This window comes from Gymnoscopelus braueri (assembly GCF_963280865.1).
Source record: "Gymnoscopelus braueri genome assembly, chromosome: 1".
Lineage (NCBI taxonomy): Eukaryota > Metazoa > Chordata > Actinopteri > Myctophiformes > Myctophidae > Gymnoscopelus > Gymnoscopelus braueri.
This window is the reverse complement of record NC_137603.1, coordinates 1,823,038-1,850,985: the sequence shown is the minus strand read 5'-3', so window position 1 is coordinate 1,850,985 and position 27,948 is coordinate 1,823,038. Positions and strand designations below refer to the sequence as shown.

Below are 27,948 nucleotides of genomic sequence, written 5' to 3'. Positions count from 1 at the left end.
TTCTACTCCACTACATTTACAGAGGCAAATATTGTACTTCTACTCCACTACAATTACATTAACCACTTCAGCCTTGCTTTATGCCTAGGCTCTTTGAAAATAGCCGATCTACAAGCTCACAACGCGTCGCATGGCGACGCGTTGTGAGCTTGTAGATCGGCTATTTTCAAACATTTGAGTACATTTGATATACATTTTTGGTACTTTCAAGTATATTTTGATGCCAATACGTTTTACTTTTACTCCAGTAACATTTTGAACAATAGGCCTCTTACGTAACAGTTAATAGTACCTGAGTATTATGATGGTTTTGAAATGTTCATTATTTTTAGGTTTTTGGTTTTGATCTCATTGTTTTCCATCTCAGTTTAGTTTAGATACATTTTTAAAGTGGGTTTTACTACTAGTTTAGTTTTTATTTCGTGTAAAAGTCTTTAGTTTGTATTAGTTGTAGTGTTTAGTTTTAGTTGTTTGTATGGTATTATGGATTAGTCTGAAAAATAGTGAAAGTAGCCGATCTACAACAAGCTCACAAGGCTTCGCAACACGTCGTTTCGTGAGCTTGTAGATCGACTGTTTTCCCCAGAATAGGGAAGCCAGGGTTCAAGCAAGTGGCTAACCCCTAAGAGCGCCATCTGAGCAGCCATCAGCTGCCTAAATATCTGCCATAACTATATGTTTCTTTTTTTCTTTTTTTCAGAGAAAAAAGAGAACCTGAAGGAACTGCTGCAGAAAGATGTGTTTGAGACCATGTTCTGTCTGCATGAGGTGAGAATAATACTACTATTAATAATAATAATTATAATACTACTACTACTACTACTACTACTAATAATAATAATAACAACATGTTCTGTATGCACGAGAATAATAATAAGCATAATTAGAGAATGTATTTATTTTATAAGGATTCAGGTGGTTAGTTCAGGGCATTATGTTTGTTTCTATTCCTGTAAAGTTAGCATGCTGTAATGGAATCCATTGTTCAAAGAGTTAATAAAAATGTAAAAAAAAAAAGGAAAACCATGCCTAACAATGATGTCACTGGTAGGTGGGTTTCTGAAGTGTCCACAGCAGGGTTTCCGCTATTCATTTTTTGGGCCGGCCACCATGGCCGGCAAGATTATATTTTACCGGCCAAAGAACACATTTACCGGCCATATTATAATTAACGTCACATGTGTGTTTCCACTGCATACATGCACCCAACTGATCATTACACCTCGTTACGTTAGAGCTGCGCTTCTTTCCACTTTATCACAGATGCAATCTGTTCCTGTTTATAGATAACTAAATGATATGATCTACTTCTACTATATCATGCAGAGATGTCGCTTGCCAAAAATGAAATGAATAAAGTGGGCATGAGTGAACTGCTGCGCGACGAATACCAAAACTATGAAAACGCCTGCTCGCCCCAAAACACAGTCGCCCCGGGGAAAATCCGGCGGTATTCGCCTGGTATTCCTAAACGTATCAGTAAACTATGCCTAAACCTAACCTTATTCCTAATCTTAACCTCAGTAAAACTATGCCTAATCCTAAAGCTATTTCTACCCTTATCCTCAGTCAAATAAATACAAGAACCGCTGGTCCGCCTGAAAAATGGGGGCGAGGGTGTTTTGGGGCGAGCTGCGCCAGAGCCTTTCCCTGCGCGACACGATTTTCAGTGACACCACGGAAAATCCCGGTTCTGTTTATCAACACCGAGCGAACCACCCTACTCAGCGCTGATTAGGAGGAGACACAGCTGTGTCTCTCAGCTGTGTTGTGGCATATCAAAAATAGCAGATATACAAGCTCACAACGCGACGCGTTGCGACGTGCTGTGCGCTTGTAGCTCTGATATTTTCAACGCGCGACACCATCGTACAACGAATAGGCTATTCTATAACTGCAGCGCACAGCAGAGCAGGCTGTCGGAATTAAACCACACAGTCAGATCATGATAAAAACTTTAAATGATTATGATTGTAACGGTTGTAGCCAACTACTTTATCCAAATAATAAAATACCGGCTAACGGAATCCCTGGTCCACAGCCCTCCTCAGAGACACAGCCCAACTTTCTTTTTGTTTTTATCATTTTATCATGAGCATTAGTGAGGACCAATTATATGAAGATAGGTTGAAAATGGGTGAATTAGTCCTTTAAGAGCATTATTATGTTTGTGTACATATTGAATCTGTGTGTTTTCTTCTTCTGTGGTTCCCAGAGGAGGAAGCAGAAGGACCTGAAGAAGAATTGGGCGCGGTGGTCTGGACTGTTTGTGGGACAACCTGTCACTGATGTCAAGTTAGTCCCTGTCTCACTGTCTCACTGTCTCGCTGTCTCACTGTCTCGCTGTCTCGCTGTCTCACTGTCTCGCTGTCTCACTGTCACATTTATAACAGTGTCTCTGATGTTAAGTCAGTCAATGTCACCTTTCAAACGATGTCAGATGGGGGTTAGGGACAAATACATATTAATTTTGGGGTCCATTGAGTACCACTGGTCTAAATAATAAAAAATGGAAGCAAACCCAAATCAATTACACTTAAGAAACAAGCCCAACTCGCAACTATCAATATTTACAAGCAACTTCACAGAAAAACAAATTCATGTAAAGAAAACAAGACCAGCCAGCCGGCCTGTGTGTGTTACACCATAAGGGATGACCCGTTTAATACAGAGCCGAATAGAACGATAGCGCAATCACCACAGCCTGCTGGCCCGGTCACCAATTTCTGCGTAACATCCGTGCAAGTCTCCGTGCCGTTGACAGAGACGAGCTACTAGTTCCTTGATCAGGAAATCTCTCGTCGGATGGATTTTCCTTTTCATTCGTGGCAACAAATTAGGTCTTAAAGGGATATTTCACTTTCAAAAAAACTTTTGGTCATTTTATCATCTACTCAGGCCTTTGTCAGCCCCCAGACACTTTTTTAAGTTGCTTGATTAATTATTTAGATATTTGATATTAATTTTATCAGACACGCCCCCTTCCTATACAAACCCATTGCAACTTCAAACTTCATTTTAACCATGTTAGATTAATCAAAAACACCCGTCCTTGGTTCTGGTGACTCATCCTGCCCTCCTAATGCGTGAGGGGGCCGTGTTTTTTCAATAACTTTTTTCATTTATTTTTTATAATTTTTTTGGAAAATGAAAAAAATAAAATACAATAAAAAAATTAAATCAAATAAATGAAAAAAGTAATCAGAAAAACACGGCCCCCTCACGCATTAGGATGGCAGGGCGAGTCACCAGAACCAAGGACAGGTGTTTTTGATGAATCTAACATGGTTAAAATAGAGTTTGAAGTTACAATGGGTTTGTATAGGAAGGGGGCGTGTCTGATAAAATGAATATCAAATATCTAAATAATGAATCAAGCAACTTAAAAACTGTCTGGGGGGCTCACAAAGGCCTGAGTAGATGATAAAATGATCAAAAGTTTTTTTGAAAGTGAAATATCCCTTTAAATGTAACTAAGTAACGCCATTATTTTGGAAAAGGTAACTAGTAACCGGTTACTCTAATTGCAAACTAACGCCGTTAGGTTACTTGTTACCCCAAAAAAGTATTTTGTTACAGTAACAGTGTTAATTTTAACACTGTCACCACCAACACTGGTCATGGTCACGTTTTCTCTTGTTTTGTTTTTTTACTTAGATTTGTTTTCTTTTTCTTGCAAAAAAAAGTGAATTGATCCCAGTGTATGACGGAGGACACTGTGTGTGTGTGTGTGTGTGTGTGTGTGTGTGTGTGTGTGTGTGTGTGTGTGTGTGTGTGTGTGTGTGTGTGTGTGTGTGTGTGTGTGTGTGTGTGTGTGTGTGTGTGTGTGTGTGTGTGTGTGTGTGTGTGTGTGTGTGTGTGTGTGTGTGTGTGTGTGTGTGTGTGTGTGTGTGTATAGGAGTTACTTTGGGGAGAAGGTAGCTCTGTACTACCTGTGGTTGGGTTGGTACACCAAGCTGCTGGTTCCTGCTGCTCTCCTGGGTCTGGTGGTGTTTCTGTATGGACTGGCCTTCTTCAATACCAACCCTCTGATGTATGCACACACACACACACACACACACACACACACACACACACACACACACACACACACACACACACACACACACACACTCTTACCTACCTGTGTATTATACCAGTGACAGTTCCCTTGATGCAGGCGTTTTCAACAGATTTTGACCCAGGGACCACCATCCTGACTGGGGACCACCACTATTGTGCGTGGGGGGGTCCATCATAGACCCACCCCACACAATAGTGGTGGGGGGTTCATGCACCACCCGGAGCTTTTTGCAAGTTACAGTGTGCAAACTGCTATTATTTTTTATATGAATCCACTGCTGGTCCTGAACCTGCCGTCCAGAGGATGCACCAGTCTTATGTTTCTATAGGGTTCATGCACCTTTCCATGGCTTAAAGGGTTAGTTCGGATTTTTGGACTTAAAGCTGTAGGAAATACTTGCCATGAATGTAGTGGTTGCACATTGGCTGCCAAAGACGCATATCTGCGTTCTATTTAATTTCTCGCCTGGCTGCCAAAGACGCAGATCTGCGTTCTATTTAAAAAAGATTTTTTTCGTTCTTTTCGTTTTTTTCTTATTTTTAGACCCAAAGACCAAGGAGATATGATATATCAAAGATTTAAACTCCTATCCACTTCCTTGTTAACTTAAAACTTAAAAAATCTGTATCTCGGCTCCTGAGAATTTTTTTTTTCAATGAAAAATCTCTGGCAGTCTACAGCAAAAAATCTGAAATAATTCTGGCAGGAAATTGCCCGAGTCCCGTGGTCAGAGTTCTGGTCCGGTTCTGATGAATATGAAGTAGTTCCATGATTTGGTGGGGGCCGCTCATTAAAAATGAATTTATCAAAAAAACTAGTGTCATTTGTATTGTTGACATATTTCTACCATATAGTGCAGGTCTCGTTCAACTTCCCTCTGTCACATGGTACTATTTTTTGTGTCATATATTTTGTGGGTGAGTAGGCTGCCATGGCGCAGTGATTCTGGACACAAACAATAGTACCATGTGACCATGACTCACTAATCACAGGCTACATTCATAAGCTGGACAAAAACACTTTTTTCCCCCGATATCCCATATCCCGATATTGTCCAACTCCTAATTTCTGATACCGATATCAACCGATACCGATGCAGGTTTTCTTCACTAAAAGTCAAGTAATCGTCAGGGACATCACATATCTAATCAAATAAAATAGCTATACTATCAATATAATATCTAATCAAATACAGTGCTTTTGTTTGTTTTCAATGAAGTGAGTCCTGTGACTCAATGGTGAGTCCCACCAATCATAGATTAGATGTTGGCCTATAGAGCGTCGCAGTTCCCGCCCACTTCCTGGTGCCGGAAGGAACAACTCAATGCATTTTTCCCATTGACATTTCCAAAAATATTTTTATCTATTAATTTAAGCCTCGAATCAAGCCATCATGACATGACATGAATCATGACCATAAACGTTTGATTCTGTGATTTTATTTTTTTGAAAACGGCAAAACAAAGGGTATTTATTAAATATAGTATATCATATAATTAAATATAAAATAAAAAAAAATCACAGAAAAAAACTTTTATGGTCATGATTCATGTCATCTCGTGATGGCTTGATTCGAGGCTTAAATTAATAGATATAAATATTTTTGCAAATGTCAATGGGAAAAGTGCATTGAGTTTTTTCTTCCGGCACCAGGAAAAACCAGGAAGTGGGCGGGAACTGCGACGCTCTATTTGACAGAGCAGAAGCATAATTGCCTCTGATGCCTATAATATTAACGAGCGTCAACGAGTGTCAGCTGGACACAGACACACACACACAGACACACACACACACACACACACACACACACACACACACACACACACACACACACACACACACACACACACACACACACACACACACACACCTGCCCTCTGCAGGGCTCTAATTTTAAAGTGACTGGAGTCTCATTTTTCTGCAAAAGCCCTCGAATATGATCAAGGATTACTGTGATTATGGTAAGCTCACATTTCATATCACACACACACACACACACACACACACACACACACACACACACACACACACACAACATACAGAAATAACTCCTGTAACTTATAAAAAGTAAAACAAATAAAAAGTTGAAATAATAATAATTCTGAATGCATGGCCAGGGACCACCTGCAATACCGTGGACCACCGGTTGAAAACCCCTGCCTTAATGGACGTGTGTGTGTGTGTGTGTGTGTGTGTGTGTGTGTGTGTGTGTGCAGAAAGGAGGTGTGCGACTCGGACATCATCATGTGTCCCAGGTGTGATAAGAGATGTAACGTCTGGAAGCTGTCTGACACATGTACATACGCCAAGGTACAGTAATATATATGTACATACGCCAAGGTACAGTAATATATATGTACATACGCCAAGGTACAGTAATATATATGTACATACGCCAAGGTACAGTAATATATATGTACATACAGTAAGGTACAGTAATATACATGTACATACAGTAAGGTACAGTAATATACATGTACATACAGTAAGGTACAGTAATATACATGTACATACAGTAAGGTACAGTAATATATATGTACATACGCCAAGGTACAGTAATATATATGTACATACAGTAAGGTACAGTAATATATATGTACATATGCCAAGGTACAGTAATATATATGTACATACAGTAAGGTACAGTAATATATATGTACATATGCCAAGGTACAGTAATATACATGTACATACAGTAAGGTACAGTAATATATATGTACATATGCCAAGGTACAGTAATATATATGTACATATAATAAGGTACAGTAATATACATGTACATACAGTAAGGTACAGTAATATATATGTACATACAGTAAGGTACAGTAATATATATGTACATACGCCAAGGTACAGTAATATATATGTACATACAGTAAGGTACAGTAATATATATGTACATACGCCAAGGTACAGTAATATATATGTACATACGCCAAGGTACAGTAATATATATGTACATACGCCAAGGTACAGTAATATATATGTACATACAGTAAGGTACAGTAATATATATGTACATACAGTAAGGTACAGTAATATATATGTACATACGCCAAGGTACAGTAATATATATGTACATACAGTAAGGTACAGTAATATATATGTACATACAGTAAGGTGCAGTAATATATATGTACATACAGTAAGGTGCAGTAATATACATGTACATACAGTAAGGTACAGTAATATATATGTACATTCAGTAAGGTACAGTAATATATATGTACATACAGTAAGGTACAGTAATATATATGTACATACAGTAAGGTGCAGTAATATATATGTACATACAGTAAGGTGCAGTAATATATATGTACATACAGTAAGGTACAGTAATATACATGTACATATAACAAGTAAGACGCGCGAACGCGGGAAGCGAACGCAGCTTGAAAATAACAATAAGAAGAATAGAAAGGAATGAGCAATTGTATAGAAGTGGGTGGATAGAAATGTATGTTTTTTCTAGATGTGGCAAAAATAAGGCTAAAAACACACCATTGTATTAGTTATTGGCCACCCCCCCAAAAAATCTAATTTTTTTGACTGTATCTGGCTCTGTTTTGCTTAATTAATTAAAACAAATTATTTAAAAAAAAGGAGCATCTTAGAAAAATACAAATTCACAAAAAAAAAACTTTGAATGTTTTTGAACAATTCAACAAAGTGTTTGAAGTGCCTGTTTCACCCACTTCCGGGGGGCGGAGCCAAAATCCGAGCCCGAAGTATTTGTTCGTAGACCCCCACTTAGGGGGGGTAGAAAAAGTTTCGGAGCGATTCGGGCACTTTTCATTTAACATGGGGTTTCAATGGGGAGTTTTTAGGAGCCTTCTCCGGGGCGTGGCTTCCGGGGGAAGGGGCGGGCTTAAACGCAACCTTGACAGGTGTGTTCAGTTTTCAAAGACCTTTCATTTGATGTATGGTACGTCTAAATTGGACATTTACTTGGCTGCACACAGGCAGTGCACACAGACAGAGACACACACAGACACACACACAAGCCGAGCACGGTTTCATAGTAAGCTCCACTTGCGCGGAGGCGCCTCCTTCCGCTGCGTTCGCAATAAGGTACAGTAATATACATGTACATACAGTAAGGTACAGTAATATTAGGGTCAGTCCACCCTAGGTGGACACGCACTGACCTTTTGCACCTTAATCCCATGTATAACGCACTGACTTTTTTGTCTTTTTTATTGTGCTTTTTTTTTCTCTAAGCACCTTAACGTCCATATGTATATCATGCACAGTATAAGTATAACATGCACAGTATACATGCATTGCTGCTATGCTCAGGCACCTTAGTTTTTTATTATCTCAGGTACTTTGTAAATATGTAGATAACTTGTCTGGCCTTCTGTTGCTCTCTTGTTTTGATCTCCTTCCCACTTGCCCCCCACCCCTCTTCTTCTCCCCCCCCCCCTCTTCTTTCTATGGAAATTAACGTTGCGATGGGAACGATGTACAAAAACGAATTTCACCCCCATCTTTACCTTGTAAACCTGTGATGTGACAATAAAACTGATTCTGATTCTGATTCTGATTCTAATACATAAATACAGTATGTACATACGCCAAGGTACAGGACCGGAGTCCTCCAGGGCCCTACAGTAGGCCCTCTCCTTTTTTCCCTCTACACCAAATGAATAGCCGATCAACGCGTCACATTGTAGATCGGCTGTTTTGTGAATGTTTGCCCTAGGAAAAAAAACAGCTACTGTTCTAAATCAGTAGTTCTCAAACTCCAATCTTTTCCTAAGGGGTCTTTGGCCTTGAAGACCCCCGTTTAGAGTTGTACATGACCTTGTGTGTGTTTAGAGTTGTACATGACCTTGTGTGTGTTTAGAGTTGTCACTGACATCATGTGTTTCTACGCAGGTCAGCCTTCTGTTTGACAACGAAGGCACTGTAGCGTTCGCCATGTTTATGGCCGTCTGGGGTGAGTCTGTCACTGTCATCTATGTATTATTATTATTATTATTAATATATCATTGTATTTGTTATTTTTACTTGTGTTTCATTCATCCTAATGTCATTGTATAATAATGTTTCCTTTGCTTGATCAACTTCCCTTGCCTTGCCTGCATTAACAGAGAGACAGCACCATCTGCTGGCTTAGAGGTGCAGTGCAGCAATAATGACCTGGGTTAACAGTTATCTTGCATAGCGGTTATTTCATTCGGTGAGCACATGCACGCGCATGTGTGTGTATATACGTGTGCATGTGTGCGTATAGTATAGACGTGTGCATGTGCGCGTGCCGTGCGCGTGGGAGGGAATAATTATACTTATGAACAGTGTTGATTTCGTTGACTAAAATTATGACGAAAAATGTTCGTCGACAACCTTTTTTTCACTGACGAAAACTAACTAAAACTAAATAAAAACTAAATAAAAACTAAGCTATGATGACTAAAACTATGACTAAATATATTGACAATTTCATCATCTAATAAAAACAAGACTAAAGTGTTAGTGAGGGATCTAGTGGAGAAGAGATCCAGTAGAACTAAAAGACAAGTCATTTTATGTTTGGTTGCGCTCGGGTGTTACGCTCTGAAAATAGCAGATCTACAAGCTCACAACGCGTCGCGCTGCGACGTGTTGTGAGCTTGTAGATCGGCTATTTTCAGCATGCAACCAAGTGTAAAATCAGCCATTACGACGCCATCAAGGCACCGCCAACATACATTTTAGTCGACCAAAATCAACTTTACTTTTAGTCGACTATAATCTTATGATATTTAGTCGACTAAAACTAGTCTGTCTGTCTGTCTGTCTGTCTGTCTGTCTGTCTGTCCGTCGTATCCACAGCCACGTTGTTCCTGGAGTTATGGAAGAGACACAGAGCCAGATACGTGTCCAAATGGAAGGTTTATGACTGGTGTGAAGAGGAGGTACTGTCTGTCTGTCTGTCTGTCTGTCTGTCTGTCTGTATTTATGTGTAGCCTGATGGCCTGGAGGTCTCCCGGGCCACACTTTGGCTTAGTGGTTAGGATGTTGTCTTTCCATGCGGGAGACCCGGGTTCCAATCTCGGTCGTTTTTTTTGCACGGTGTTTTTTTTTTTTTTTTTTTTGCTGGACCTTGAAAGTGTTTTAATCCTGTTAGATCACATCCACATATTTAACAACCATCTTGGCAGATAGCTCTGATGTTGTTTTATGTCAACAACTTGTCTCAAGACACTTTAGATAGAGACCAAAAATTGTGCAAATCTTTGAATATACATATTTTCTTAAAGTGAACATTTTTAACTGAAGTGTGTGTGTGTGTGTGTGTGTGTGTGTGTGTGTGTGTGTGTGTGTGTGTGTGTGTGTGTGTGTGTGTGTGTGTGTGTGTGTGTGTGTGTGTGTGTGTGTGTGTGTGTGTGTGTGTGTGTGTGTGTGTGTGTGTGTGTGTGTGTGTGTGTGTGTGTGTGTGTGTGTGTGTTTCAGGAGGAACTCATCCTAGATGTGATCAACGATCCTGAATCTCAACCTAGAGAGTTCAGACACTCTTACCTACGCAGCACCATGGTCCTAGTGCTGGTCACGTTAATGGTACACACACACACACACACACATTTTAACCATTTACTTATATCCACATAAAGGAGAATACATACAGGGACACACATATTATAGGTGCAGTAGGGGTTACATTGACAAAATCATGTTTTCATGATACAATAGGCATGTCACTCAGTACTCTATGGGTATAAGTAACAGCGTCTCCGCCATATATAGCGACTGCCAATTATAGCAGAGACAACAGAATACGTTGCCAGCCTTTTTGCCTCTCTTTGGGCATCCTAAGTTATTGAAGCCCTCTAACAACCAGTCTGTGGGTATAATGCCCTACAGGCTGCCGAATATAAAAAGTCTGCACCTATAACCTAGCTCTGAGATGGTCTGTAGGAGTGGTTGGTATTTAATGACCTTGGTCATAAAGGCCTCCTCTAGGCTAAGGTCAAAGGTGCATGCCATCTATAACACAGACACTTCCCTGGACTCTTCATCAACCACAACAGCATCTGGTGTATTAGCTGTCAAAGATGTAAAGATGTCTGGGTTATCACAGAGATTCCACTATTCTATTGTGACGTGCAATGTACATCCCTCTGTATGCATAACAGCCATTCAAGATGTGCGACAGTGTTTCAGTGATCTGTTCTGTGGTGTGGTGTGGTGTGGTGTGGTGTGGTGCGGTGTGGTGCGGTGTGGTGTGTGTGGTGTGGTGCGGTGCTGTGTGGTGTGTGGTGTGGTGTGGTGTGGTGCGGTGCTGTGTGGTGTGGTGTGGTGCGGTGTGGTGCGGTGTGGTGTGTGTGGTGTGGTGTGGTGTGGTGTGGTGCGGTGCTGTGTGGTGTGTGGTGTGGTGTGGTGTGGTGTGGTGTGGTGCGGTGCGGTGCGGTGTGGTGTGTGTGGTGTGGTGTGGTGTGGTGTGGTGTGGTGCGGTGCTGTGTGGTGTGGTGTGGTGCGGTGCGGTGCGGTGTGGTGCGGTGTGGTGTGTGTGGTGTGGTGTGGTGTGGTGTGGTGTGGTGTGGTGTGGTGTGGTGCGGTGCTGTGTGGTGTGTGGTGTGGTGTGGTGTGGTGTGGTGCGGTGCGGTGCGGTGCGTGGTGTGGTGCGGTGTGTGGTGTGTGGTGTGTGGTGTGGTGTGGTGTGTGGTGTGTGTGGTGTGGTGTGGTGCGGTGCGGTGTGGTGTGGTCAGGTGCAATCTGGGAACCCATCGCCAACTGAAAATGAAAAACAGCGCCCTCTGCTGTTTGTTCTATGTCTGTTGGCTCTGGGCGGACGATAACGTAACACCAGAGCACAAGGAAACCGGTGTTTGTGATGCGCCTTCAGCGCATCACTTCCGGTTGGTGCGACTATGTTTTCATTCCCACTAACAATATTTCTACACGGAACACTAACACCACTTCTCCCAGAGAACATGGATCGTTTTGGTTATAAGCAGCACTTGTTTCTATGATGAAAGAGTAAGTTAAAATGTGAATATCTTTCCGTGGTTTTGTCTGCTCCGCGGACGCTATTGTTAAATTAGTTTCGGTTTGTTTCGAGGGGGAAAGATCGACGGACACGTGAATCCCGCCCACTACATGTGATTGGGTAAAGCGCGGCCTACTTCCTGATCTGAATGCGCACTTGTTATGACGAACCTTCCCGACAGATTCCAACGCAGTGCAGAAGCTGTTCTTGAGAGATTAGGTCAGGTGTGGTGTGTGGTGTGGTGTGGTGCGGTGCGGTGCAGGCAATGAGGAACCGGAGTGCTGGGGAACCAGATGCTTTCCCACATGTTCTGAAACATATACTGTACATGTCCTCACAAACGTGTGTGTGTGTGTGTGTGTGTGTGTGTGTGTGTGTGTGTGTGTGTGTGTGTGTGTGTGTGTGTGTGTGTGTGTGTGTGTGTGTGTGTGTGTGTGTGTGTGTGTGTGTGTGTGTGTGTGTGTGTGTGTGTGTGTGTGTAGCTGGTGTTAATCGTAGGTCTGGCCCATGCTCTGGTGGTCTTCCGGGTGGTGTGCGCCCCCCTCCTCTCAGAGGGGTCATCAGAGTTCATCAGGGACCACGCCAACACCGTGGCCGTGATGCTGGGCGCCGTGCTGCATTACATCACCATCCAGGTCATGACCCGGGTAATGACATCACTGTGACATCACTGTGACATCACATTACATTAGAAAATCAAAACACTCTGTTTAATGCAGGTTAATAAGACCATACTAGCAGTGCCGGTGCTGAAGCACAGGGCACCAAGGAGGGGGGGGGTGGGACCAAACGGCGGGGAGAAAGCGAAAGAAGACAGAACTATCGCCGGAAAGCGCAGAAATTTAAGGACCGCTAAAACGGTGAAACGTGCCTGTGAAGCAGGACCCCCCCGGGCACAGCGAAGGGTTAATCCGGCCCTGGATTAAGCGCTCCAGCACTTTGAGGTCCTTCTGGTTCAGTTCATTCATAGAGACACAGACAGCATTACACAATTATATAATAAAAATAATAATAATAATAATAATAATAAACGTTATGTATAGGGGGGAACCTGCTGGGTGCAACATAGAAACCGGTCCTTAAAAAAAAATGTCTCCCTACAGACATTACAATAACGCATCCATAATACATATACAAAATACAAGTCAAAAGTTTAAAAACAGAGCATGTAGGTACACTCCCTTGACTTACTTCATAAACAGGAATGCAGTGACAAATACAACACATTATATATACAGTATATATCAGAATGTAGTCGATTACACTGTCCTATGTAACTTACACCTCTCTGAATACATCATTACATTACATACATTATTAAAATAAAACAGTTCCTCATTTAACCCTTTGGGTGGTTCTGTCTGTAGGTTGTGTTTCCAAAAAGCTTCTCTTTGTAGGAGAAGCCTCTCTCTGTTACCACCTCTATTTAAACCCTTGAAGCCACGCGTACTGTTGTATGTAACAAAAAAGTCAAATATGATGTTCCAGGGACCCCCCAGGGACCCCCCAGAAGCAAAGATTTGAGTTACAAATGTTCGAATGTACAAAATATATATATTCAAAGATATGCACAATTTTTCAAATGTTTTCAAAAATAGCAGCTATGACCTTGTACTGTAGATCTGCTTGTAGATTTTTGAAAAGCACAAGTATTAAATAATGGTTATTATAGCTGAACATCTAAAATGACTCAGATGCGTTCCCGGTCTTACTATGTTAAAGGCTGTACAGAACCTCAAGGAAACCTCATGTCCTGCTGAAGTAAAGTGTCTCTACTGTTAGAAACATGTCCTTGTCCTTAGTCCCCTCTTTGTTTTGCCCACATAGCAGAGTCCACATGGACCTTTCAACACATAGACCACATATGTTACATGTCATTCTACTCTTAACTCTTTAACTGCCAAAAACGGGAATTCCCGTCCGATGGCTCTATGGCTATCATCGTGGACTTCAGGAGGCCGCGGAGAGACCATGCGCCCATCCTCATCGACGGTGCTGCAGTGGAAAGGGTCAGCGAGTTCAAGTTCCTCGGAGTACACATCGAGGAGGACCTCAAATGGGAGACGCACTCCACACACGTGAGGAAAAAGGCTCAGCAGCGACTGTACTGGCTCCGCCGCCTGAAGAAGCTCGGAGTAGGACGTCGCATCCTCAGGCTGTACTACAACAGTTCTGTCGAAGGCATCCTAACAGGCTGTGTCACGGCCTGGTACGGGAACTGCACTGCCCGAGAAAAGATCAGCCTACAACTAGGCATGTAACGATTCACTCAACTCACGATACGATTCGAATCACGATTCGAGGTTCACGATACGATTTTTCACGATTTTTAAGCACATTTATTTTCGAGACAAATTACTGAAAAACCTTGATTATTTCTCTTACAAAAATCATGTATTTTTTAACAACTGTATTTTCTCTTGTCCTCTTTTCAATATATGAAATTAAGCCTTTTTTATTATTCATGAGGTACATGCATTAACTGTAAGGTACACATTAAGACATATACTTTTTTATCTGTAAAATAATAACTTTAAATATATAAGTATTATGAAATAAATGAATTTTAAAACATATGTCCCAGATGAAATAAATTATAAAGAAAACCTTCAAATAAACAAATTAAGGCTTAGCCTTTGTTCCAAGCTTGGGATTTACAAGTAATTTTTTATCTATGCTATATTCTCAGCATTCTGTACACATTTATGTAATAAGGGAAACTGTTTTAAACTGCTCCAAATGAGATTAGATTAATATCAATGTAATTCGCTATATATCTGACAGACAGTGTTGAAAGGAGTTTGACGTTGTCAGCAGTCTGATACAATTGTTAAATTATTATTATTCATATAGATTATTATTCATTGTACTCTGCAGCGGCAGCCGCACCGAGGCGCTCCAGAATTAGCCGTTTTCATTAGAAGCCTATCAGTTGTATGTTTCCTACAGAGTTTAAATCAGACAGGCTAACAACAGCTAACAATATTGTCAGATGGGGGAGGGGGTAAACGGTATAGTTTGGGCTTTTCATCAATCAAATAAACATGTTTACATGCGACGCACATTTCCCTGTTTATGCAGTGCGATCGCCTAGTTGTTTAGATTTCATAGACTGAGAGGACGTGAACACGACTCTCCGTTCATAGCCTGCCGTTGAGTGAGTGAAGAAGAGACCGACGGAGGGAGCTATGGTGGCCCTGAGGGGACAAAATAGTAGGCGGATAAAAGGAATGGAGTCTGATTCGATTGCGCCCTCTGCTGGTTGCATCGTGATGTCATATTTTATTGCATCGATTTAAATCGTCACCACTTTGAATCGATTTAAATCGATATACGATAAATCGTTACATGCCTACCTACAACGAGTAGTGCGATCGGCAGAGCGGATAATGGGAATCGAGCTCCCAGCGCTCCAGGAACTGTACAAAAAGCGGTGCGTGCTCAAAGCCAAGCGCATCATCAAGGACAAGCACCACCCAAGTCACAGACTGTTCAACCCCCTACAACGACCGCGACCGGGCAAGGGGCTCTACCGCAGTATCAAGAGTTCCACCACCAGGTATTGGTGTAGTTTCAATCCGGCTGCTGTCAGAATGCTGAATGGGGAATAAGCCTGGATGAGGCATAGGCCTTGTTCAGCAGCCTTTTCTTTTCTGGCTCTTCCTGAACACACCTGTGGATTATACCAGGGACAATGACTTGGACTTTAGCCCCCCCTCGGACACACCTGTGGACTACACCAGGTACAAATGACTTTTTGTTGCACTCTCTCATGGAGCTACTTGCGGATTATACTAGGGTCAGTCCACTCTAGGTGGACACGCACTGACCTTTTGCACCTTAATCCCTTGTATAACGCACTGACTTTTTTTTGGTCTTTTTATTGTGCTCCTTTTCCTCTAAGCACCTTAACGTCCATTGTCTATCATGCACAGTATAAGTATAACATGCACAGTATACAATACATTGCTGCTATGCTCAGGCACCTTAGTTTAGTTTTTTTTAGTTTTTATTATCTCAGGTAATTTGTAAATATGTAGATAACTTGTCTGGCCTTCTGTTGCTCTCTTGTTTTGATCTCCTTCCCACTTACCCCCCACCCTCTTCTTCTCCCCCCCCCCTCTTCTTTCTATGGAAACTAACGTTGCGATGGGAACGATGTACAAAAAAGAATTTCACCCACTCTTTTACCTTGTAAACCTGTGATGTGACAATAAAAACTGATTCTGATTCTGATTCTGATTCATGGCCACGGACGGATTTTTTTATTTTTATTTTGTATATATATATTTTTTTTTTTATATTCTTTTTTTTTTTGTGTTTATCTCAAAGGAACTAGGAGATAACGCTATCCAAAAATTGCTGCTCCATTCACTTCAATGTTAAAAAAACAAACGGAGGAAAAATGCACCTTTTTCCTGGCACTGGGACGACACAGTCTGAAATAAGTGTGGCAGTGAAAGAGTTAATGTTTACCTGCAATCCTAGCGTTACGGTGAAGACATCCTGAACGAGGGAAACGACCTGTATGCTCTGACATGAAATGTTTAGGTAAAACGGTGCATTTATATAGTGGCTTTTATTCAAGGCGCTTTACAATGATTAAGCATGTTTATATTCACACGTGTGTGCGTGCTGTCTGTGCATCCATGAATGAACAGAACCAGAAGAACCTCAGAGTGCCGGCTAGTATTTTTCTATCCCCATTACATCACCATCCAGGCTACATACATGGAACCAAATGCACAACACTCTGTTATTACACTCTGTGGCTTGTTCTGTTTTTTAACTGTTTCTTCTTTTTAAATCTGTCTGTCTGTCTGTCTGTCTGTCTGTCTGTCTGTCTGTCTGTCTGTCTGTCTGTCTAGGTGAACCGGTGGGTTGCCTTCAAGCTGTGTGAACTCGGTGAGTCTGAGAAATATAAAACATTCTCCATCTTTTCTCTCATTTTGTACATTTAACCCATTAAGACCTGACCTGAGGCCGATTCTACAAATGCCTTCTAAACCAGTAGTTCTAAACCAGTAGTTCTCAAAAGAAATTGGGCCAAGGATCCCCAAAATGATATGTATTTGGCTGTGGCCCCCCCCCCCCCCCCCCCCCCCCCATCTGAAAATGTTTTGTGCGTGTGCAGACAGACTGTGCACACACACACCCTAACCATAAAGAGATAGTTCACCTAGAAATATTTTTTTCTATTGATTACTCATGGAGGCTTGAATTCCTGGATATGTTTTAGTTTTTGTCTCATTCCTAAGACAATAATGTGATGACCAGCAGCGGTTCCGGTAGGAGAGACAAAGGAGACTCTTTGTGTCTCCTACCGGAACCGCTGCCGGACAAAAACAAAAGAATATCCATGAATTCAAGTCTCCATGCGGTGAGTAATCCCAAAGATTGTTAATATAGAAAGATACACATTCTCCATTGGAGCCACTAGAGGCGAAGTAGTACACAAATCCTACAAATGGTCTCCTAAGTAGGCGTGGTTTGCTTCTCCCCCGACCATCCCACCACCCTCCCCCTCCCCTCTCCCTGGCTGACAACGTCATATTGATGTGTATTTGATGTGTATTTGTGTATTTTCTTCATTAAAGAAAATAAATGCTTTACATGTTTGAAAGAGCACTGTTATTGGCAAAGATGATTTTAAAGAAACCCATAAAATCCCACCACAAACTCACACGTATTATTCAGTCTTATCTTCTGCTAGATGTGCTCCTGTTTCTGCTCAACATTGTAACAGGTCCTTTTATTTATAAGGTATATATTTTACCACTATAGACTATAATGTGTTTAGCAAGAATGTTTAGCAAAATGTCATGATTCCCAAATCATACCCCATCAACCAAGAATAATGGAAAATGATATTATTGAGCATTGGAACACACATTTTATTTAATTTTTGAAATGTCCATAATGATTTCACATAGGCCTACTACATTCACATATAGAATCTCAGTTGATCAGTTTTTAGAACATCTTATGGGGACAGAGCATAGAGTTCAAATCTAATATAATAATACAATATAATAAGGGACAGACAGAGCCCTCTATGTCTCGTCCGTCAGACTGCAGATGGACCCTTCAGATATCTTCCCAGATCTCGCGAGAGTGTGTTGCTGGGATAGAGAAAAGTCGATAACAAAGTAGATTTTCTCCTAATTTGTGTAAAAAAAAAAAAAGCCATTTTAGTATGAAAATCTTGTAAATATTGTGTGTCTTGTGACGATCGGGTCCAATATTTAGTTCAGTGACCATGGAGCTAAAGAATGGTTCAGAAGCTGTGTTCACGTTCACTCTTCCATTGGAATCAATAGACTCCAAGCTGCTTCCTGTCTCGTAAAAAGGTGTCCACCTACGTCACGCAGAAACGGGAAGTAAACCGGAGAATGTGACTCTTGCTATTTTCCTCTTGGGTAATCCATAGACAAAAAGTTTTTTTGGGGGTGAACTATCCCTTTAACAACACTAAAACTATGCCTAAACCTAGCCTCAAAACCACGCCCACCTGGCCCAAACACCGGTAAAAGAGAGAGTCCGGTCGTTGCCTCACCAAGTTTCTCAGCCATTGTTAAAAAGCCTGTCAAACAGTGATCTCTAGTGGCTCATGGCTGTACTGTATCTTTACAGAGGAGACTCAGTGGTCAAACAGTGACCTCTAGTGGCTGATTGCTGTACTGCGTCTTTACAGAGGAGACTCAGTGGTCAAACAGTGACCTCTAGTGGCTCATGGCTGTACTGTGTGTTTTCAGAGAGGACTCGGTCGTTCGCAGCCACAGAGAGAAGCTTCACGGTGAAGATGTTTACCTTCCAGTTCTTCACTCTCTTCTCCTCCCTCTTCTACGTGGCTTTCTTCCTGGGCAGGTACTGCACAACTGGTGGAAAAGTAACTAAAGTACTTTTACTTAGTCCTGCCACAATTATCACATAATAATCACCGAAACGCAATTATTTGAGATGATCACAATTACCATGAATTACCATTAGTGTCATTCTGACTGCTTGTGGTAAACTAACCTGAACACACTCAGTGGTGGAAAAAGTACTCAAATTCTTTACTTAAGTAAAAGTACCGATACTGCAATATAAAAATACTCTGTTACAAGTAAAAGTCCAGAATTAAAAATTTACTTGAGTAAAAGTACAAAAGTATTGGCATCAAAATGTACTTAAAGTACCAAAAGTAAAAGTACTAAATATTTGAAAATAGCCGATCTACAAGCTCACAACGCGTCGCATCGCGACGCGTTGTGAGCTTGTAGATCTGCTATTTTCAAATAGCCTAGGTTTAAAATAGGTTTAAAGTGGTTAGTGTATGTTTCATTATATCATAATTTATATCTGAAAAGTAACTAGTAACTAAAGTTTTCAAGTAAATGTAGTGGAGTAAAAGTACAATATTTCCCTCTCAGATGTAGTGGAGTAGAAGTAAAAGTATTGGAAATTGGAAATACTCAAGTAAAGTACAAATACCTCAGAATTGTACTTAAGTACAGTACTTAAGTAAATGTACTTAGTTACTTTCCACCACTGAACACACTGTCTGTCTGCTGTGTATCTGAACCATATTTAAAATGTTGCACTACCTCCAAACAACATTTATCTAATAAAACATGAACGCATTCTTATTTATGCGGCCTCAATAATTATAAATGGTAAATGGTGCATCTATGTAGGGCTTTTATCTAAAGTGCTTTACATAGATTGTGCATTACTTTCACCCATTCACACACACATTCACACACACATGCACATACACATTCACACACACATGCACATACACATTCACACACACACGCACACACACACACACACACATGCAGTGGTGGAAAGTAACTAAGTACATTTACTCAAGTACTGTACTTAAGTACAATTTTGAGGTATTTGTACTTTACTTGAGTATTTCCGATTTCCAATACTTTTACTTCTACTCCACTACATCTCAGAGACAAATATTGTACTTTTACTCCACTACAATTATTTGATAACTTTAGTTACTAGTTACTTTTCAGATATAAACTATGATATAATGAAACATACATTAACCACTTTAGCCCTATTTTATACCTAGGCTATTTGAAAATAGCAGATCTACAAGCTCACAACGCGTCGCAGCGCGACGCGTTGTGAGCTTGTAGATCGGCTATTTTCAAATATTTAGTACTTTTACTTTTGATACTTTAAGTTCATTTTGATGCCAATACTTTTGTACTTTTACTCAAGTACATTTTTAATTCTGGACTTTTACTTGTAACAGAGTATTTTTATATTGCAGTATTGGTACTTTTACTTAAGTAAAGAATTTGAGTACTTTTTCCACCACTGCACACATGCACATACACATTCACACAAGGACACTTCTACACTAACTCTGGAGGAGCCCGGGATCGAACACGGTTCCCATCTGGCCGCTATACCGGCCACTCTACCCCAAAAATGTTACATATTATCTTTGTACGGAAATAAAAAAGGTTGTTATCTTTGTACGATAACTATAATGTGTATAATAATTGTATATGTGTGTTTGTTCAGGATCAACGGACATCCAGGGAACTACGTACGCATCGCTAAATGGAGACTAGAGGAGGTGAGTGCAAACATTTATATGTGTAAATTAAACTGTATGTTAGATATGAAACATTTATATGAATTAAACTTATACTGTATTATTTTCCTCTCCTCTCCCCTCCCCTCCCCTCCCCTCCCCTCCTCTCCTCTCCTCTCCTCTCCTCTCCTCTCCTCTCCTCTCCTCTCCCCTCCCCTCCCCTCCCCTCCCCTCCCCTCCTCTCCTCTCCTCTGCTCTCCTCTCCTCTCCTCTCCTGTGTCTCCTCTCAGTGTCACCCCAGTGGTTGTCTCACAGATCTCTTCATACAGATGGCTGTCATCATGCTGTTAAAACAGACTCTCAACAACATCTTTGAGTTCACCGTGCCGTGAGTAACCCTGAAATAAGTCTGATTCACCCCTCAGAGGTTGAACCAGGTGTTTAAGATGTCTGATTCACACCTCAGAGGTTGAACCAGGTGTTTAAGATGTCTGATTCACACCTCAGAGGTTGAACCAGGTGTTTAAGATGTCTGATTCACCCCTCAGAGGTTGAACCAGGTGTTTAAGATGTCTGATTCACACCTCAGAGGTTGAACCAGGTGTTTAAGATGTCTGATTCACCCCTCAGAGGTTGACCAGGTGTTTAAGATGTCTGATTCACCCCTCAGAGGTTGACCAGGTGTTTAAGATGTCTGATTCACACCTCACAGGTTGAACCAGGTGTTTAAGATGTCTGATTCACACCTCAGAGGTTGAACCAGGTGTTTAAGATGTCTGATTCACACCTCAGAGGTTGAACCAGGTGTTTAAGATGTCTGATTCACCCCTCAGAGGGTGACCAGGTGTTTAAGGACCAAAGGAAGGTCCAGATGCACACAGAGTCACAGACAGGTCCCACACATGGTCTAGGACTGGCAAAAAACCCTATTTAGAAAACAAGGTTTTGGTCTTTATGCTGAGTTCACACTGACACACACAAAGATACAAAACTACAACTGTAGCTCTGATGATGATCGATGACGTCAATGACCCTGTTGATCAACACAGATACAAAGAGACAGAGCGACAAAGATGCTGTGTATTTCTGTATCTTTGTATCTGTCAGTGTGAACGCTGCGTTCACACTGACAGATACAAAGATACAGATACAAAGACACAGATACAAAGACACAGATACAAAGACACAGATACAAAGATACAGATACAAAGATACAGATACAAAGATACAGATACAAAGATACAGATACAAAGATACAGATACAAAGATAAAAAGATTCACAGATACAAAGATGAAAAGATGCGCAGCATATATTTGTCTGTCTCTTTGTAGCTGTATCTGTAAGTTGAACCCAGATCAACTTGAATTTGTATCTTTGTATGTTTTGTAGCAGATCTACAAACGTTGGATGTATCTTTGTATCTTCATGTCGCTGCAGGCTTCCATTGAAAATGAATGGTAGCATGTATCTTTGTATCTGCCGGTGTTCACACGGGCAGATTAAAAGATACAAAGATACAAAGATACAAAAATACACCGCATCTTTGTCGCTTTGTATCTGTGTTGCTCAACGCGGTCGTTGACGTCATCAAACGTGTGGGACCTCAGAGCTACAGTTGTATCTTTGTCTCTAGATCTACAGCTACAAACATTGGATGTATCTTTGTATCTTCATGTCGCTGGATTCCATTGAGAATGAATGGTAGCATGTATCTTTTAACTGCCAGTGTGAACACATCATAAGACCTTCATCAGGACAAACATACAAAGACCTTCATCAGGACAAACATACAAAGACCTTCATCAGGACAAACATACAAAGACCTTCATCAGGACAAACATACAAAGACCTTCATCAGGACAAACATACAAAGACCTTCATCAGGACAAACATACAAAGCACAATAACCACCAGACATTTAAAGGCCACACCCACAATTTTCACATGTTGTCACCAACGGACAGAATGATACGTACACACTATGTACACACTTAGTACACACTTTCAGCCAGAAAAGAAAGCCCCTACTTATATGTTTGCATGTTCCAGCTGGCTGAAGAGTTGCGTCCGGAGGAACACGGCCAAGAAGCTGGAGAGGAAGTGCGGCCGCTGCTACAGGAAGACGTGTCGCGAGGAGAACGCCGTGGAGCCATGTGACATCTGCAAGCTCCGCGATTGGATGAGGAACTACCACCTGGCCGACATCAACGCCTTCAGCCTCTTCAACGAGTTCCTGGAGATGGGTACGGTCATGGGACCACACTTTACGATGTAGTCATTTATCAGACGCTCTTTATCCAGAGTGACTTACAGTAAACAAGGTAAACACATAGAATAAAGAGAGACAGTGTAGTGTCTCAGTAAACTATAGGATCATAGAATACAGAGACAGTGTAGTGTCTCAGTAAACTATAGGATCATAGAATACAGAGACAGTGTAGTGTCTCAGTAAACTATAGGATCATAGAATACAGAGACAGTGTAGTGTCTCAGTAAACTATAGGATCATAGAATACAGAGAGACAGTGTAGTGTCTCAGTAAACTATAGGATCATAGAATACAGAGACAGTATAGTGTCTCAGTAAACTATAGGATCATAGAATACACAGAGACAGTGTAGTGTCTCAGTAAACTATAGGATCATAGAATACAGAGAGACAGTGTAGTGTCTCAGTAAACTATAGGATCATAGAATACAGAGACAGTGTAGTGTCTCAGTAAACTATAGGATCATAGAATACAGAGACAGTGTAGTGTCTCAGTAAACTATAGGATCATAGAATACAGAGACAGTGTAGTGTCTCAGTAAACTATAGGATCATATAATACAGAGACAGTGTAGTGTCTCAGTAAACTATAGGATCATAGAATACAGAGACAGTGTAGTGTCTCAGTAAACTATAGGATCATAGAATACAGAGACAGTGTTGTGTCACAGTAAACTATAAGATCCTAGAATACAGAGAGACAGTGTAGTGTCTCAGTACACTATAGGATCATAGAATACAGAGACAGTGTAGTGTCTCAGTGAACTATAGGATCATAGAATACAGAGACAGTGTAGTGTCTCTGTAAACTATAGGATCATAGAATACAGAGACAGTGTAGTGTCTCAGTAAACTATAGGATCATAGAATACAGAGCGACAGTGTAGTGTCTCAGTAAACTATAGGATCATAGAATACAGAGACAGTGTAGTGTATCAGTAAACTATAGGATCATAGAATACAGAGAGACAGTGTAGTGTCTCTGTAAACTATAGGATCATAGAATACAGAGACAGTGTAGTGTCTCAGTAAACTATAGGATCATAGAATACAGAGAGACAGTGTAGTGTCTCAGTAAACTAGGATCACAGGTAAACAATGAACCTAGCATCATCCTAAACTATATAATATCAAAATAATAATCACATGATAGGTAGGTCATGTGATCACACACCTCAATGGGTAATAATAGAGCAGTCTCATTTCTCTGCTTTTTTAATCTCTATCCTCCAATTTTTTTTTCAAATGATCCAAAAATAGGGCACAGAAAAAAGAAAAGAAAAATCCACTATGAGTGGCTAAGAGGTAGTGGTTAAGAGGTAATTGAGTTTACATACTTACCTTTCATCTCTCTCTCTCTCTCTCTCTCTCTCTCTCTCTCTCTCTCTCTCTCTCTCTCTCTGTGTCTCTATGTCTCTCTCTCAGTGGTCCAGTTCAGTTTCACCACTATCTTCGTGGCTGCGTTCCCATTGGCTCCCCTGTTGGCGCTCATCAACAACGTGTTTGAGATCCGCCTGGACGCCATCAAGATGGTCAGCCTAGAGCGCCGCCTAGTGCCCAAGAAGACCAACGACATCGGTGAGACGCGCGCGCGCGCGCGTGTGTGTGTGTGTGTGTGTGTGTGTGTGTGTGTGTGTGTGTGTGCACGCGCGCGTGGCATCCCGAATACACTTGATGTTGTTTTTGTTGACACCAGTCACAAGGAGGTCCTGATAGAAGTAGGCTCTGTGTTCTTATCTCTACAACATGGACCAGGCTTTACAGGATAGACATTCAGTACCAACCGTTACTCAGAATCATAACACACTGTGGGTACAGATGTAGAATCATAACACACTGTGGGTACAGATGTAGTATCATAACACACTGTGGGTACAGATGTAGAATCATAACACACTGTGGGTACAGATGTAGTATCATAACACACTGTGGGTACAGATGTAGTATCATAACACACTGTGGGTACAGATGTAGAATCATAACACACTGTGGGTACAGATGTAGAATCATAACACACTGTGTGTACAGATGTAGAATCATAACACACTGTGTGTACAGATGTAGAATCATAACACACTGTGTGTGTACAGATGTAGAATCATAACACACTGTGTAGAATCATAACACACTGTGGGTACAGATGTAGAATCATAACACACTGTGTGGTACAGATGTAGAATCATAACACACTGTGTAGAATCATAACACACTGTGTGTACAGATGTAGAATCATAACACACTGTGTGTACAGATGTAGAATCATAACACACTGTGTGTGTACAGATGTAGAATCATAACACACTGTGTAGAATCATAACACACTGTGGGTACAGATGTAGAATCATAACACACTGTGTGGTACAGATGTAGAATCATAACACACTGTGTAGAATCATAACACACTGTGGGTACAGATGTAGAATCATAACACACTGTGTGTACAGATGTAGAATCATAACACACTGTGGGTACAGATGTAGAATCATAACACACTGTGTGGTACAGATGTAGAATCATAACACACTGTGTGTACAGATGTAGAATCATAACACACTGTGTGTACAGATGTAGAATCATAACACACTGTGTGTACAGATGTAGAATCATAACACACTGTGTGGTACAGATGTAGAATCATATTTGGAAGCCTGGGCCATGTATATAAATATGACATATGTAGGGTCATCTGTTAGTAGGAGACTCTACCGGAGACTCTGCCTGTCATCAAATTATTGTCTCAGGAATTCAACAAAAACAAAACAAATTGACCATGAACTCAAGGCTTCAAGGGGTGTGTAATTGCAACTTATTCTCACACATAGGCATAATTTATTGCCGCTCCACTTTATTTTATTATTTAAATTTCACTCCGAGGAAGAAGTTATATGGCTGCTTATACCTAACCTTTATATGTTACCATCACTTATAATACTTCTACAATACATTATGATATTTGACAGCTTGTAAGAGCCTAGTCTAGGTGTCTCCACTAGGCCTGATAGCTGTTGTTTTGGTACAGCCTATCTTGTTTTGGTTCAGTTTGTCCTTCAGGCAGCTACAGTATAACTATGATCTCTGCTGCTGTGCTCCAGGCAGAACTACCGTACCACTGACATGAGTGTTAATGTACTTCTGACCATGATATCATGTACATGAAGCATAACCACCTCCACCTAGAATATTGTCTCTAGACTCCTACAGTATGTGCCTCATCGATCGCTCCAGAATTCCACGACAACTCCCTAATGCGTCACCATAGGACTACTATAGGACTACAAAAAATAAAACGCACATATTGGAGCTTCAAACACTACTTGAATCGGGGGATTGACCAGCTACCTCGTGGCTTAACCTGGTAGCATACACTGGCTCCCCGTAGCGGCTCGCATCCAGTTCAAAACCCTGGTGCTAGCCTATAGGGCAGTGAAAGGAACAGCTCCTTCCTACCTCCGGGCTATGGTCGATGCCTACACCCCTGCCCGACCACTTCGGTCTGCCACCTCGGGGCGACTGATGGCCTCGTCACTCAAGGGTCCTTCTGGCCGATCCACACGGTCACGACTCTTTTCTGTTCTGGCCCCACAGTGGTGGAATGAACTTCCCACTGATGTTAGGACAGCAGAGTCACTGCCCATATTTCGCCGCAGACTGAAAACCCACCTCTTCAGGAAACACTACCCTTCCTCTCTGCCTGACCTACTTGTTGTTAACTAGTTGTACGAACGCTTGTTCTCTATTGCTGTATTGTTTATTGGATTATTGGATTGTTTATTGGATCTTGTTTAGTCGATACACTTATTTGTTTTAGCTCATGCTCATTTGATTTAGCTATTTTGTCTCATCTGTTTAAGGAAATAGGTAGCTGATATATTGCACTTTTACCTTAGCGCTAGGTATACTCTTGGTTGCTTGTTTTTGCAGAAAATGCACTAAAGACTTCTGGTGATTAGTAGTTTTCGTTCCCTACCTATGTTGAATACACTTATTGTAAGTCGCTTTGGATAAAAGCGTCTGCTAAATGACTGTAATGTAATGTAATGTAATGTAGCAACGCTCGGCTAGTACCTGCAACCTCCCGTGATCCAAGCCCACCGGGGAAATTATATGTTTCGGGTTAGGGTTTGGGTTAGGTTTAGGTTTAGGATTAGGGTAGGTTTAGGTTTAGGGTTAGGGTTGGGGGCCTGTGAGCAATTAGGGGTTAAGAGTCTTGCTCAGGGACAAATTCCATTTCATCGACACATATGCTGGCGTGGCCTGGAATCGTACCTGGGGCAACCAGGGCCTCTGGCTCCCTAGGCGGGATCACTAACCACTCAGCTATGGCCGCCCCTCTCATATTAAATATAAAGTGTTTTATAGGGTTCTATATATTAAATATAAAGTGTTCTATAGGGATCTGGACTAAGGTTCTGGAGGCCATCGGGGTCTTGGCGGTCATCGCTAACGGTCTGGTGATCGGATGGTCGTCTGACTTCATACCACGCCTGGTATATCGATACCGCTACGGACCCTGTGCTAACGGGACCGCTACCTCAGGGTAATACACACTGACATGCATGCACACGCACACGCACACACACACACACACACGCACACACACACACACACACACACACACACACACACACACACACACACACACACACACACACACACACACACACACACACAGGCACAGACACAGACACACTGGATTGTGTATTAATGAGTGTCTATGTGAGAGGTTGTGTATGTTCATATAATGTGTGTCTATGTGAGAGGTTGTGTATGTTCATATAATGTGTGTCTATGTGAGAGGTTGTGTATGTTCATATAATGTGTGTCTATGTGAGAGGTTGTGTATGTTCATATAATGTGTGTCTATGTGAGAGGTTGTGTATGTTCATATAATGTGTGTCTATGTGAGAGGTTGTATATGTTCATATAATGTGTGTCTATGTGAGAGGTTGTGTATGTTCATATAATGAGTGTCTATGTGAGAGGTTGTGTATGTTCATACAGTATAATGTGTGTCTATGTGAGAGGTTGTGTATGTTCATATAATGTGTGTCTATGTGAGAGGTTGTGTATGTTCATATAATGAGTGTCTATGTGAG

At 41.3% G+C, this 27,948-nt stretch overlaps 1 protein-coding gene across 1 annotated transcript in view; it reads left to right on the top strand.

Annotated features, from left to right (window-relative positions):
• The window catches only part of ano9b (anoctamin 9b), a 58,352-nt gene that overhangs the window by 17,163 nt on the left and 13,241 nt on the right, over positions 1–27,948 (top strand). Inside the window, exons 6-20 of the mRNA XM_080416326.1 lie at positions 701–768; positions 2,216–2,295; positions 3,899–4,033; positions 6,280–6,373; positions 8,945–9,005; positions 9,881–9,963; positions 10,502–10,606; positions 12,518–12,682; positions 16,904–16,940; positions 18,791–18,902; positions 20,571–20,625; positions 20,874–20,971; positions 22,634–22,827; positions 24,278–24,430; positions 27,245–27,389. Coding sequence (XP_080272452.1) covers positions 701–768; positions 2,216–2,295; positions 3,899–4,033; positions 6,280–6,373; positions 8,945–9,005; positions 9,881–9,963; positions 10,502–10,606; positions 12,518–12,682; positions 16,904–16,940; positions 18,791–18,902; positions 20,571–20,625; positions 20,874–20,971; positions 22,634–22,827; positions 24,278–24,430; positions 27,245–27,389 — 1,585 coding nt within the window. The remainder of the gene's footprint in view (positions 1–700; positions 769–2,215; positions 2,296–3,898; positions 4,034–6,279; positions 6,374–8,944; positions 9,006–9,880; positions 9,964–10,501; positions 10,607–12,517; positions 12,683–16,903; positions 16,941–18,790; positions 18,903–20,570; positions 20,626–20,873; positions 20,972–22,633; positions 22,828–24,277; positions 24,431–27,244; positions 27,390–27,948) is intronic.